Source organism: Rattus norvegicus, chromosome 4 (assembly GCF_036323735.1).
Source record: "Rattus norvegicus strain BN/NHsdMcwi chromosome 4, GRCr8, whole genome shotgun sequence".
Lineage (NCBI taxonomy): Eukaryota > Metazoa > Chordata > Mammalia > Rodentia > Muridae > Rattus > Rattus norvegicus.
The window spans coordinates 36,066,748-36,080,746 of record NC_086022.1 but is presented as its reverse complement, the minus strand read 5'-3'; the positions used below and the strand labels follow the sequence as shown (position 1 = coordinate 36,080,746).

At 40.2% G+C, this 13,999-nt stretch overlaps 1 protein-coding gene across 1 annotated transcript in view; it reads right to left on the bottom strand.

The window, feature by feature from the left end:
- The window catches only part of Sdhaf3 (succinate dehydrogenase complex assembly factor 3), a 60,206-nt gene extending 46,422 nt beyond the window's left edge, over positions 1 to 13,784 (bottom strand). The window contains exon 1 of the mRNA NM_001412565.1: positions 13,595 to 13,784. Coding sequence (NP_001399494.1) covers positions 13,595 to 13,768 — 174 coding nt within the window. The 5' untranslated portion in view covers positions 13,769 to 13,784. The remainder of the gene's footprint in view (positions 1 to 13,594) is intronic.
- Positions 13,785 to 13,999: the final 215 nt, after the last annotated feature.

The window sequence follows — 13,999 nt, the reverse complement described above, 5'->3', positions numbered from 1 at the left end:
AACTGGAAGAGCTTGAAGGGGCTCGAGACCCCATATGTACAACAATGCCAAGCAACCAGAGCTTCCAGGGAGTAAGCCACTACCTAAAGACTATACATGGACTGACCCTGGACTCTGACCCCATAGATAGCAATGAATATCCTAGTAAGAGCACCAGTGGAAGGGGAAGCCCTGGGTCCTGCTAAGATTGAACCCCCAGTGAACTAGACTATGGGGGGAGGGCGGCAATGGGGGGGAGGGTTGGGAGGGGAACACCCATAAGGAAGGGGAGGGGGGAGGGGGATGTTTGCCCGGAAACCGGGAAAGGGAATAACACTCGAAATGTATATAAGAAATACTCAAGTTAATAAAAAAAAAAAAAAAAGAAAAAAAAATATCAGATAAAAAAAAAAAAAAAAAAAGAAATGTATATAAGAAATACTCAAGTTAATAAAAAAAATAAATAAAAAAAAAAAAAGAAACACTTTCCTATGATAACCAAAGAAGTGTGCTCTTTGGAGACAATCTAGAAAATCTGAAGTTCAAAGAAAAAAATTCAAAGTCTCCTTCATCTTATCAACAGAGATAGACATTGTTTACATCTAATTATACCAAGAGCAGTTCCATGTTATACATTCTTCAAAAACCTTTTCCTAATAGCTGCCTTCCAACGTACCAGCTTATAGCTATGTTAGAATTCTTTTCTATTCCTGGACCAATGTCTTATTGGTACTATATCCAATGTACATATTTGTATGGAAATATAATAGTCCGTTAGACTTCCTTTTGCCCATTTTTATTTTTAAATTCAAGAGTTGCAAAATTTTATTTAAATTTAATTATATTTTAAAATACATTTTATTATCAATCTATTGGTATAAAACATGTCCTGAAAATTAACAAAAAGTATGAAAGATAAAAAAAACAAGACTGTCTCTGAAGAGTGTACAGTAAATAGATTAAGCCATTTGATTAAAGAGGCTAAGTCATCTCATGATACTATTCTACAAGAAAAAAACACACTTTCTGGCTTGCCACTAATTTAAAGCATAAAATATATTGCTTTTCTACTGAGACAACAGAGGTGTAAAAACATTATTTAAAAGTTTACAGAAAAATATACAGTTAATGTGACAGTTTAACATTTCTATGCTAGCAATTTCTCTCACTTCATTACTGAAATATATCTTTTAAACTGCCAATGTGAGGCAAAATCAACTCAGAATATCCACAGATAAAAATTATTAAAGTATTTAAATATTGGTCATGATACATTATATCAAATGTATAGAAAATAATAATTTTGAAGTTACCTTTCCCTCAAGAAAGAGCAAAATAAAATAAAAGAAAAATTTTGGCTAATAAAGAGTTAAGAAAAAAAACATCATTTTATACTGCAAGAATTCAATAAGTTTTGAAAATATTAATTTCCAAAATCTGAGGTAGGCTTTCTTAAGGTAAAAACACAGCTCATCACTATTGTACTTCTATAAGCCATACCATCTTCTTAAATAAAAGCCATACTATCTTCTTAAATAAAGCTTTATCTTCTTCATCATTAAAATGAAGAATCAAGGTCTCCAGGGGAAAATGGCAGGCTGGAGAAATGACTGGATCTTATTTCTCCTCTCTTTTCCAAAATGACACGAAACCAGAAGATAGAAAATGTTTTAAGGAAAATCCATAGTGACTACGAACTCAGCCAAGAGATTTCAGCAGGCTGGAAGGCAGAAGGCAGGAGGGAGTCATGTCTCAGAGACATCAGGGAAGAATGCAGCTAGGGAAAGGTCACTATACCGTAACCACCTGAACTCAAACACCACACTTGTAACTGAATATGAGGAGGAAAGCCAGCAGAAATGAAGTTCACCAAAACTCTGTAATCCACAAAGTAATGCCCTGGTCAACCATGACTGCGTACATGGAGAGTCCTACAGCAGCTTCTTACTGCTTTACTCAAAAATATAAACAGATTACCAAACCTCACAAGACACTGGACAAACAAAATAACACAAATAATGTCCCCAGAAAAGATGAATTAATGGTCACTGAAAAGGAAATTAATTTTTATTTTGCATGTATGTCTGTCCAGCACCCATGGAGACCAGAAGAGTTATAGATGGTTGTGAGCCACCATCTGGATGCTAGGAACCAAGCCTGGGTCTTCTACAAGAGCAGCAAGTGGTCTTAACCGCCAGGCCTTCTCTCCAGCCCCATATACTGTTTATTATCACAAGTTTTCCTACACTGGTTTTTAACAGTATGTACAAGGATTTTGTAAGGCTAAATATGTCTTAGGGTTTTATTGCTGTGAAGAGACACCATGACCAAGATAATACTTATACAGGAAAACATTTAATTGGGGTTGGCTTACAGTTTCAGAGATTCAGTCCATTATGAACAAGGTGGGAAGCAGGGCAGTGTGCAAGCAGACAAGGAGCTAAAGAAGCATCTGAGAGGTCTGTCTTGAGCTGCAGGCAGCAGACAAAGCTGCCTCCAAAATGGCATATTTCCTCCTAAGAGACTACACTTACTCCAACAAGGCCGTACCTAATAATGTCACTCTCTATGACCAAGTGTTAAAACACGAGAATCTATGCGGGCCATTCCTATTCAGACCACTACATCATATTAAATGAAACAATTTTTTTAATCTTTTTTTAATTGATTCTTTTCTAATTTCACGCCATACACCACAATCCCACTCAACTCCCTGTTCCTCCCTCAGCCCTTGCAACATCCCAGCTAAAGAAAAAAGTAAAACATAAAAAGACAAAAAAAAAAAAAAAAAAAAACCAAAAACCCTCACCCATGGAAGCAGCAGTGAGTCAAGCATGTTACAAAGCAGCCCCATTTGTCCAAACGTCTTTACCTAGGAACCTTCATTGCAATGAGTTACTGGTCCGTTTCCGGGCCTCTGGCTTCTGATACACTCTCAATATTGATCCTTACCAGTGCTCCTCTCTCATATCCTGCTGTTGCCCTGTGTCCTGCTTTGGATCTGCAAGACTGACCCCTTCCCATGCTCCAGCAGCTCACAGATGGGGTAGATGTTGGAGTTGACTAACTCAAAGTTCTGAAACTATGCCTGGGTAGTAGCTGCCTTAGTCTGCCCAAAAGGCACCTACGTTCCCCAACTCAGGCCATCTCTGCGTTGCTCAGGCCAGGGGTGGGGCCACCACTCCTGCCTGCCTGTGGTGGCTAGCAAGGGGCAGGACTGGCTCTCCTGTGCCCACGCCATGAGGGCCAATTCTCCTGCCCTCATGGCATCTGGGCTGTTCACTCACACCCACAGCACCAGAGTCAGCTCTACTGTGCTGTCCAGGCGCTGTGCTATCCTGAGTGCGGTAGCCAGTGGTAACATGGGCCGTAGACATCGATACAGACCCGTGCCGCAGGGCCACAGACCCAGATAAGGCCTCAGCCTACTCATATCAGACTATCCCTCATCACCCCCGAGTCTCCAGTTCCAGCTTCTCCTCATAGTGCACACTTCTCTTTCGCACACTTCTCTTTCTCCCACTTCCCATCTCTCCATCACATATTTGCTCATTGTAGTGGTGCCTGCACTTGTTAACATCAGCAATGACATCATCTTTTATAATGTAGGATGCTTAAATGTTTGTCTAACCCAAAGATTCCAAAGGAAATACATCTCTGGCCGAAGTTGAACACAGCACAGAAAAATTATAATTCAACATATACTCGTGCAGTCTCATGGTTGAACATCCACCACAACCAACTAGAGAGAATTAGCAAATTAGTAGATGATGGGAAGTAAACACGGCAGGATGTGTGGAGATGGCTGTGGTCTCCACTCTGAAGGTACTGCTCTTCTCCCTGGGGCTAGGATGCAGCTCAGGGGGTCATAGCCATTCACACAGTGGCTGGCTTTCTCAATGGAAGGAGGCATAGGCTCACTGGCACTTGCGTTTGTTACTGGCTCTACTGAGGGACCGTGTAATTGACCCTTCCCAAGGAGCCAGGACATCAACTGCCTTCACACCTCCAGTTCCGTCTCTCTTTACAGCACACAAACTGCCATGCTTTCTCTCCCTCTTCCACCTCTCCACCGCCTATTTGCTCACCTATTTCCCACCTCATCTAGGCCCCATGAGGGTCCCAGACCAAAACAATTGTTCCAGAGTAAAAGTGCCTTAAAAGTCATAATTTAATCAGTATTACATAATTTAATCAGTAATCAGAATTACTTTATTCCTTTTATAGTAGTTATTAAGAGCATGGAGTTGCAATCCATTTGTCTCAGCAATTCAAATATAACTTTTCAGACTTGATATAAAATGATTATCATTAGCAGAATATTAATATCCTAGCCAGGATTTTAAAACAAAAGTATGTGTGCATATACAACAAGTACATCTCAAATTTTTATGCTGAATTTTAATATAAAGGATTATATATGAATGTTAATTTAACTTATTTTACTTAATGATTTTTACGATGTCATTTATGGTTGCTTCACTTGAACAATATATTTGAGTTTTATATTGGATGTTAAAAATAAGAGGGAGTTTCACTTTTCTATTCTAACTATCCCTTTTATTAGTTTTTTTTTAAAGATTTATTTATTTTATTTATATGTTAGTACACTGTAGTTCTCTTCAGATACTTCAGAAGAGAGCATCCCATTACAGATGGCTGTGAGCCACCATGTGGTTGCTGGGAATTGAACTCAGGACCTCTGGAAGAGCAGTCAGTGCTCTTAACCACTGAGCCATCTCTCTAGCCCCCCTTTTATTAGTTATGCTCTCAAGATATGATCCCCACCCTCCACCAGAGAATTTCTACTACTGGGTCTCATACACCTTCCAGGGCCATGGCAATGCCAGTATCATGCCCTGGAGCCTTTAGAACTACAACCTAAATGAACTTGCAGCTTCTCTTCATAGTGCACACTTCTCTTTCTCCCATTTCCCATGGAGAGTAGCTTAAGTTGCAGGTGGATGTGAGCTTTTGATATGAGCTTGGCCACATCAAGGACTCCCGATGCCTCAGAACCCGGGGAACAAATAGCAAGACCTTCCCCTCGGTTAGAATACAGATGTTGGCAGTGTGTGTAGCAAGTGCTTCCCTCTCCTGATGACTCAGCCTGAGGCTGCTCTCCTACAGAGATTATGACTGGCCTTCAGGTAGGTGCTGTATATAGTAAATATACCGAGTTCCCAGGCTGCCGGTGCATCTCCATGGGAACACACATTCCACCCAATCTCCATTTTGTCTGTGTGTCTGTCATTCCCTATCACCCTAAAGAGGTCAATTCCAAAGCACAGCAAACCTTTTTCTTCAAAAAGACATCCAGCCTTAGATATTTAAAGCATTACTACACATTCTATAACTCAAGGATGCCCTGGTGCATACCTTCTCTTTATTCCTTTTATCTGATAGTTAAAGATCAAGATTGCCTAAAATAGCTTTTCTTTTCTTTCTTTTTCTCTTTCTTCCTTCCTTCCTTTTCTCCTCCTCCTCCTCCTCCTCCTCCTCCTCCTCCTCCTCCTCCTCCTCCTTTTATTTTTTGAGACAGGTTTTCTTTGTGTAGCTGTGGCTATCTTGGAACTCACTCTATAGACAATGCTAGTCTTGAACTCAAGAGATTCAACAGCCTCTGCCTCCCCCCAGGGCTGGATTTAAAGGCGTGTGCCGCCACCTCCTGGCCCTAAAGCATCTTAAATGATCTAACTTACATGCCATCACTATCATATAAACCATCACCATTCAATGAACCACCACACACAGCAGCTGCCATGAGTAACATACAAAATAAACCAAGAGCCGAGCAGCCTGCTGACACTTGGTAGAGCCATCCCACACATGTATAATCCATGTAGTATGGATCAGTAATTCACTCCTTGTCTCCCAAAACCTAAATAAGACAAACTACAAGTGGTGCTCAAAAGCAACCAGCTGAGGTCTTCAAGTTAGATGAGGCACAAAATTATTAAAAATAGCACAATGCCATCCAGCTCCAATTATACTAAGTTAGAGAAACTTTAAACATGCATGACAGGCTACTTTAGTCATTTCTTTTTATCTGATGATCCACTTAAAAATCACAAATAAAAAATAATGCCTCAGATGAGTTACAAGGGTTACATGAACTCTTGTTAGTTAAAATATGAGGTTTAAATTTCTACTGATTCATCAACTACAAGGACCTAATTCCATAGAATACTTTTTCTTCACTCCAAGAACTGTATTAAACTACTAGACCAGTAGAGAAGATGAGCCATTTCTTCCCTACAAAAACATCTCAACTAATACATTCAGGTGGAATATTGGAAACAGCGTGAGCACTGGGACACAATCACACCACATAGCCATGAGTGCTGAATCAAGGAAGTTTAAGGAGAAAAAGTGGTAGCCTCAGAGTTCCTGGTCCAAAATATGTAGTAATTTCAAAGGAAAAAATATTGACCCAGGTTAGTAGATAGAAGCATTTACTTAGCTAGCAGTTTGGAAACCCAAGACCATGACGCTAGCAACTACTGGCACTGGTGGAAGTCTTTTGACTGCATCATGGCGGGAGTGTGTGTAAGAAGGAACGATTATATTCACATGACCCAGCAGGAAGTAAGAGAGGTTGGGGATGAGGGGTGTGTGTGTGTGTGTGTGTGTGTGTGTGTGTGTGTGTGTGTGTTCACACATACAAGACAAGTACTCCTTCACTAAACTGCCTAACCATTGACCAGTCAGCCACTTGTGTTTTATTTTGAGATGAGGTCTTGATAAAGTACATAGGCTACCCTTAAACTTTCAAGTCCTTTGCATTTGGCCCTTGGATACATAGGATTACAAGTATGTGTCACTGCACTGAGCTCAGGCTGTGGATTTTCTTTGTGTTTATTTTTATTACAACAACCAGCTCCAACAGGAATTTCCAAGATTCCTGAGACTACATCAGTCTCCACCATCAGTGATGCCCTCAATGACCCGATGGCCTCACACTGGGGCCCACCTCTTAAAGTTTCCACTTACTCGCTCAGTGGGAATCAAACTGTCAGCATGTGAACTTCTGGTTGATAAGCTTAACTAAACTACGGCTTTGACTTAACACTAAAGACTCCCAGCAGATATCACCTTAACCAAACTATCATCACATTTATAACATGTACCCTTTGTACAATGTGTTGACGACACTTCCCCTCATAAGATTATTTGAAGAATGTACATCAATCTAATTATGACAAAAGATCAAATAAACCCAAATCAACAAATCGCTCTAAGTAACAGAAGAGTACTTTTCATAAAAATGTCAAGGGAAGACTGAACAACTGTCAAGGAGCTACAGGACAGTAAAGAGGGTGAAAATAATGCCAAATGAAGAGTGGAATCCAGATCTGATCCTGAAACAGAGTAGGAATAGTTTTGAAAGTAGTAGTACAGTGTGAATTAAATCCCATAGTTAAGAGTTCCCCAGCAATGTTAACTTTCTACATTTAGATAAATGTCCCGGTATATGTTAACACAAGGGAAAGCAGAGTACTGGGTGTATGCAAACTCCATATTGTCTTTGCAACTCTACTGCAAGTCTAATTATTTTAAAGTATTAAAAAAACCAAACAATGGCATTGCTGTCACCAAGCCTCCTGCGATCATCAACACATTTACCCAGTTCTCTTGTACCCTTTCCTTCAGCTTTTTATGAACTTATCCTAAGTTCTAACCTTTTCTACATTTTCCTTACACTTTCTAAGTTCTTAGACTTTAGGACTTCTCAAAGTAGACGGTTTTCTTCTCAGCACAGATAGTCTTCCCATCTGGCTTCAAATTTACTTAATAGACATGACTTTACAAACACCTTATTAAAGCTTTGATGTAATTAACAATATAAAAAAGTACTTTTTAAATACACTAGCATTAGCCTTTGCAGATCTCTGATTTCAAGGCCAGCCTGGTCTACAGAGTGAGTTCTGGGACAGCAAAGGACACACAGAGAAAACAGTCTCAAAAAAAAAAAAAAAAATGAGATGCCTATCATAAATACCACTATTTACAGACTGTAAGACTGGAAAAATTAACTGTTATGACATTTAATAAAGGATGCAATCTGAATTTAAATCTAGTTTTTATGATTCCAATACCAACTACATATTTAAAGAAAGTGTTTTTCATTCAAATAGATTAAATCTCCCTAGCTCCTAACAACCAAATTACATATAAGAAACCAAGACTTTTAAGAAAGTTCTACATTGCATTATTATATAGTCCTCTCTTAAAACTTCAATAATTTGGCCTGCACCTGGAGCTGACAGTGCAGACAATCCTGAGAGCACAGGTGAGCCCACACTTCTGCTCACATTCTTGGCCCAAGAGGAAACCACCTAGAGTCCTCTGGACACAGGAACCTAGAAGCAGTCTGGGACAGGATCCTTCCATTTTCTGCCTGCGCCCAGAGCTAACCCTGAGTCACAGTTCTCTATACCCAGATCCTGATGCAAGAAAGCCAGGCTCCAGAAGTGCTGACACACAGGCTTATAAGAGGGTCAGACCACTGTAAGAGACAGCAAGACCAGCTAACACCAGAGATAAGCAGACAGCAAGAGGCAAGGGCAAAAACCAAGGCCACATGGCATCAGCAAGATTTTGATTTAAAATCACAACTCATGATGATGTTAGAGGACTTTAAGAAGGACATAAATGACTCCCTTAAAGAAATACAGGACAACACAGGCAAACAGGTAGAAGCCCTTAAAGAAGAAACACAAAATTCCCTTAAAGAATTACAGGAAAACACAACCAAACAGGTGAAGGAATTGAACAAAACCATCTAGGATCTAAAACTGAAAAAAGAAACAATAAAGAAATCACAAAGGGAGACAACCCTGGAGATAGAAAACCTAGGAAAGAGATCAGGAGTCACAGATGCAAGCATCACCAACAGAATACAAGAGATAGAAGAGAGAATCTCAGGGGCAGAAGATGCCATAGAAAACATTGACACAACCAAAGAAAATACAAAACACAAAGATCTCCAAGCCCAAAACATCCAGGAAATCCAGGACAGAATGAGAAGATCAAATCTAAGGATAATAGCTATAGAAGAGAGCAAAGATTCCCAACTTAAAGGGCCAGTAAATATCTTCAACTAAATTATAGAAGAAAACTTCCCTAACCTAAAGAAAGAGATGCCCATTAACATACAAGAAGCCTACAGAACTCCAAATAGATTGGACCAGAAAAGTAATTCCTCCTGTCACATAATAGTCAAAACACCAAACACACAAAACAAAGAAAGAATATTAAAAGCAGTACAAGAAAAAGGTCAAGTAACATATAAAGGCAGACCTATCAGAATCACACCAGACTTCTCACCAGAGACTAAGAAAGCCAGAAGATCCTGGACAAATGTCATACAGACCCTAAGATAACACAAATGCCAGTCCAGGTTACTGTATCCAGCAAAACTCTCAATTAACATAGATGGAGAAACCAAGATATTCCATGACAAACCAAATTTACACAATATTTGTCCAAAAATCCAGTCTTACAAAAAATAATAGATGGAAAACTCCAACATAATGGGGGAAAACTACACCCTAGAAAGAGCAAGAGAGCCATACAAACATAATTCCACAGCTAACAACAAAATTAACAGGAAACAACAATCACAATTCCTTAATATCTCTTAACCTCAATAGACTCAATTACCCAATAAAAAGGCATAGACTAACAGACTGGATACGTAAAAAGGACCCAGAATTTTGCAGCATACAGGAAACACAGCTCAGTGACTAAGACAGATAATAGCTCAGCATAAAAGACTGGAAAGCAATTTTCCAAGCAAATGGTCCCAAGAAACAAGCTGGAGTAGCCATTCTAACATCCAATAAAATTAACTTTCAACCAAAAGTTATCAAAGAAGATAAGAAAGAACACTTCATATTCATCAAAGGAAAAATCCACCAAGATGAACTCTCAATCCTGAATATCTATGCTCCAAATGCAAGGGCACCTACACCTATAGAAGAAACCTTATTAAAGGTCAAAGTACACATTGCACCTCACACAATAATAGTGGGAGACTTCAACACCCCACTCTCATCAATGGACAGATCATAGAAACAGAAACTAAAAAGAGACACAAGAGAAACTAACAGAAGTTATGAACCAAGTGGATTTAACAGGTGTTTATAGAACATTTCATCCTAAAACAAAAGAATATACCTTCTTCTCAGCATCTCAGAGTAAGTTCTCCAAAATTGACCACATAATCAGCAACAAAACAGGCCTCAGCAGATACAAGAAGATTGAAATAAGCCAATGCATTCCAGCAGATCACCACAGATTAAGACTGGTCCTCAACAAAAACAAAAACGACAGAAAGCCCACATACACATGGAAGCTGAACAATGCTCTGCTCAATGATAACTTGGTCAAGGAAGAAATAAAGAACTTTTTTCTTTAAAAAAAAAATAAAATTTTTAGAATTTAATGAAAATGAAAGCACAACATACCCAAACTTATGGGAAACAATGAAAGCTGTGCTAAGATGAAAACTCATAGCTCTGAGTGCCTGCAAAAAGAAATTGGAGAGAACATACATTTGCAGCTTGACAGCACACCTAAAATCACTAGAACAAAAAGAAGCAAATGCATCAAAGAGGAGTTCATGGCAGGAAATAATCAAACTCAGGGTTGAAATCAACCAAATAGAAACAAAAAGAATTATACAAAGAGTCAACAAAACCAGGAGCTGGTTCTTTGAGAAAAATCAACAAGATAGATAAACCCTTAGCCAAACTGATCAGAGGGCACAGAGAGTGTATCCAAATTAACAAAATCAGAAATGAAAAGGGAGACATAACAACAGAATTTGAGGAAATTCAAGAAAATGTCAGATCCTACTACAAAAGCCTATACTCAACAAAACTGGAAAATCTGGATGAAATAGACAATTTTCTAAAGAGGTACTAGGTACAAAAGCTAAATCATGATCAGATAAACCATCTAAACAGTGCTATAACTTCTAAAGAACTAGAAGCAGCCATTAAAAGTCTCCCAAACAAAAAAGAAACCCAGGACCAGATGGGTTTAGTGCAGAATTCTATCAGACCTTTATTGAAGACCTAATACCAATACTGTTCAAACTATTCCACAAAATATAAACAGATGGAGCACTACCCAATTCCTTCTATGAAGCTACAATTACCTTTATACTTAAACCACACAAAGACCAAAACAAAGAAAGAGAACTTCAGACTAATTTCCCTTATGAATATTGACGCAAAAATACTCAATAAAACTCTCACAAACCGAATCCAAGAACACATCAAAACGATCATCCATCATGATCAAGTAGGTTTCATCGCAAGGATGCAGGGATGGTTCAATATATGGAAAGCCATCGATATAACCCACTATATAAACAAACTCAGGGAAAAAAAAACACATGATCATCTCATTAGATGCTGAGAAAGCATTTGACAAAATTCAACACCCCTTCATTTAAAAAGTCTTGGAAAGATCAGGAATTCAAGGCCCATACTTAAACATAGTAAAAACAATATACAGCAAACCAGTAGCCAACATCAAACTAAATGAAGAGAAACTTGAAGCAATCCCACTAAAATCAGGGACTAGACAAGGCTGCCTACTCTCTCCCTACCTATTCAATATAGTACTCAAAGTCGTGGCCAGAGCAATCAGACTACAAAAGGAAATCAAAGGTATACAAATTGGAAAGGAAGAAGTCAAAATATCACTATTTGCAGATGATATGATTGTATACTTAAGTGACCCCAAAAGTTCCACCAAAGAACTACTAAGCCTGATAAACAACTTTGGCAAAATGGCTGGGTACAAAATTAACTCAAACAACTTGGTAGCCTTCCTCTACTCAAAGGATAAACAGCCTGAGAAAGAAATTAGGGAAATGACACCCTTTCACAATAGAGCCTGCCCAACCTGGGGATCCAGCCCATATACATACAGCCACCAAACCCAGACAATATTGCTCATGCCAAGAAGTGCATTCTGACAGGAGCCTGATATAGCTGTCTCCTAAGAGGCTCTGCCAGAGCATGACAAATACAAAGGCCAATGCTTGCAGCCAATCATTGAACTGAGAATGAGGCCCCATTGGAGGAATTAGAGAAAGGATTGATGGACCTGAATGGGACTGCAACCCCATAAGAGCAACAATACCAACGAACCAGAGCTCTCAGGGACTAAACCACTACCCAAAGAGTACACATGGACAGACCCATGGGTCCAGCTGCATATGTAGCAGAGAATGGCCTCGTTGGGCACCAATGGAAGGAGAAACCCTTGGTCCTGCCAAGGCTGGACCCTCCAGTGTAAGGGAATGTCAGGATGGGAAGGTGGGAAGAGGTGGGTGGATGGGTAGGGGAACACCCTCGTAGAAGAAGAGGGAGGGGGCACAGGATAGGGAGTTTATGAATAGGAAACTGGGAGAGGCAATAACATTTGAAATGTAAATAAATAAAAAAATCCAATTTTAAAAAAAAGAAAAAAATTTTCAATACCTCTACAATCAAGAAGTATAGAATTCAATGAAACTATTTTTACCCTAGCCTACTCTGTATGTTGTTTTAAAGGTAAAAATCACTTCAGCCACTATCAGTACGAAAAATCTTTCTACTTTCTCAGAGCAGTTTCTTTATATCTAGAAGCACTCTAGTAATAATCAATTCCTTTCACCTCCTGATATTTACAAAGAGGGAGGAAATCCTACAAGACTCTCTCAGCATCATGCAATACTCTTTTTTCCTTCATTCTTAAGGGCAAAAAAGTATTCTGCCCGTAGAGACGGCTCAGTGAGACAAGTGCCTGCTGCCAAGCCGCACAACCTGAGTTTTGATCCCCAGGACCCACGTGGTGGCAGGAGAGTACAGATTCCCTTGGCTTAGTCCCTGACCTCCAGTACCCCACCCCCCGCCTCATATACACATAAATAAATAAATAGGTAGTTAAAATAAATAATGAGAAAAGCGAAAAGTCAAACAACTAAACCCAAATGCACGCATCTGCTTAAGAATTACCCATAGCGCAGCGCATGTTTAAACGTTCCCAAGGACTTAAGGACCTGAGGAAAACAACTTTCACCTGACTTAACTCCCGCCAGCATTCCCCTTTACGAAGTGTAATCCTTCAGTCTTTTCTGTGTTATGTAATTTATCTGTCAAGCGGAAAGCTCACTAAGGCCCTACAATTAAAAATTAACAAATGATCGAAACAAGCCTCTACGTCTCGCAGCTAAGTAATGACATCATGTTAATTACACGGCTGTCACCTACAAAGGCAACGCAAAGGACAAAAGCCGGCGAACTTTCGGAGCACTTAACAGTCAGTGGTGGGGTAACTTCAGACACTCGACCCTCATCTCTCCAACACCTGGCACCTCTGGACTCTCAGAAAGTTGATCTGAACGTCAGGGAAACTGCTCGAGCAGAGTCTGTGGGGGAAGCAGGGGGACTGACGACGGAGCTTGAAGTGCTGTTTAACCAGCTTTAGGCTGTCTGATTCGGACGCCCTGTTCGGTCGTGCATGCCCAACCCGGAGCAGCTAGGATGGTGGTCTCTAAGCCGAAAACCACTGAAGGTCAGGGACAAGGGGGCGGGGAGGGGGCATCACTTGCCTCCCATTCCTTTAAGAAACGCTGGGCCTCGCCAGGACCAACGGTCTTATGTCTCCTAAATTCGTCCTTCACGTACTGGTCACCCAGGGCTTTGAGGTCTGGGGGTAGAGCCCGATGTAGCTGCAAGATTCGCCTATATAAAGACCGGACTCTTGAAACATGCCTCCCGGTCATCGCGCCGCGCGTGCTCGACCAGCCGCGCCTGCGCAGAAGGTCGGCACGGCTCCGCCCCACCACAGAGCGGGCGGAAGAGAGCACACGACCTTCATCCGGTTTGGTCCTTCATAGAATCTTGTCCTTCCGGAATCCCGATTTTTGGAGCTGACAGAAACCTCCGCTCCCTCTCTGCTAAAGGCGCGACTGTGGAGGAGTCGTAGCAATTTCTCGAGTTTCCTAGAAAAATGC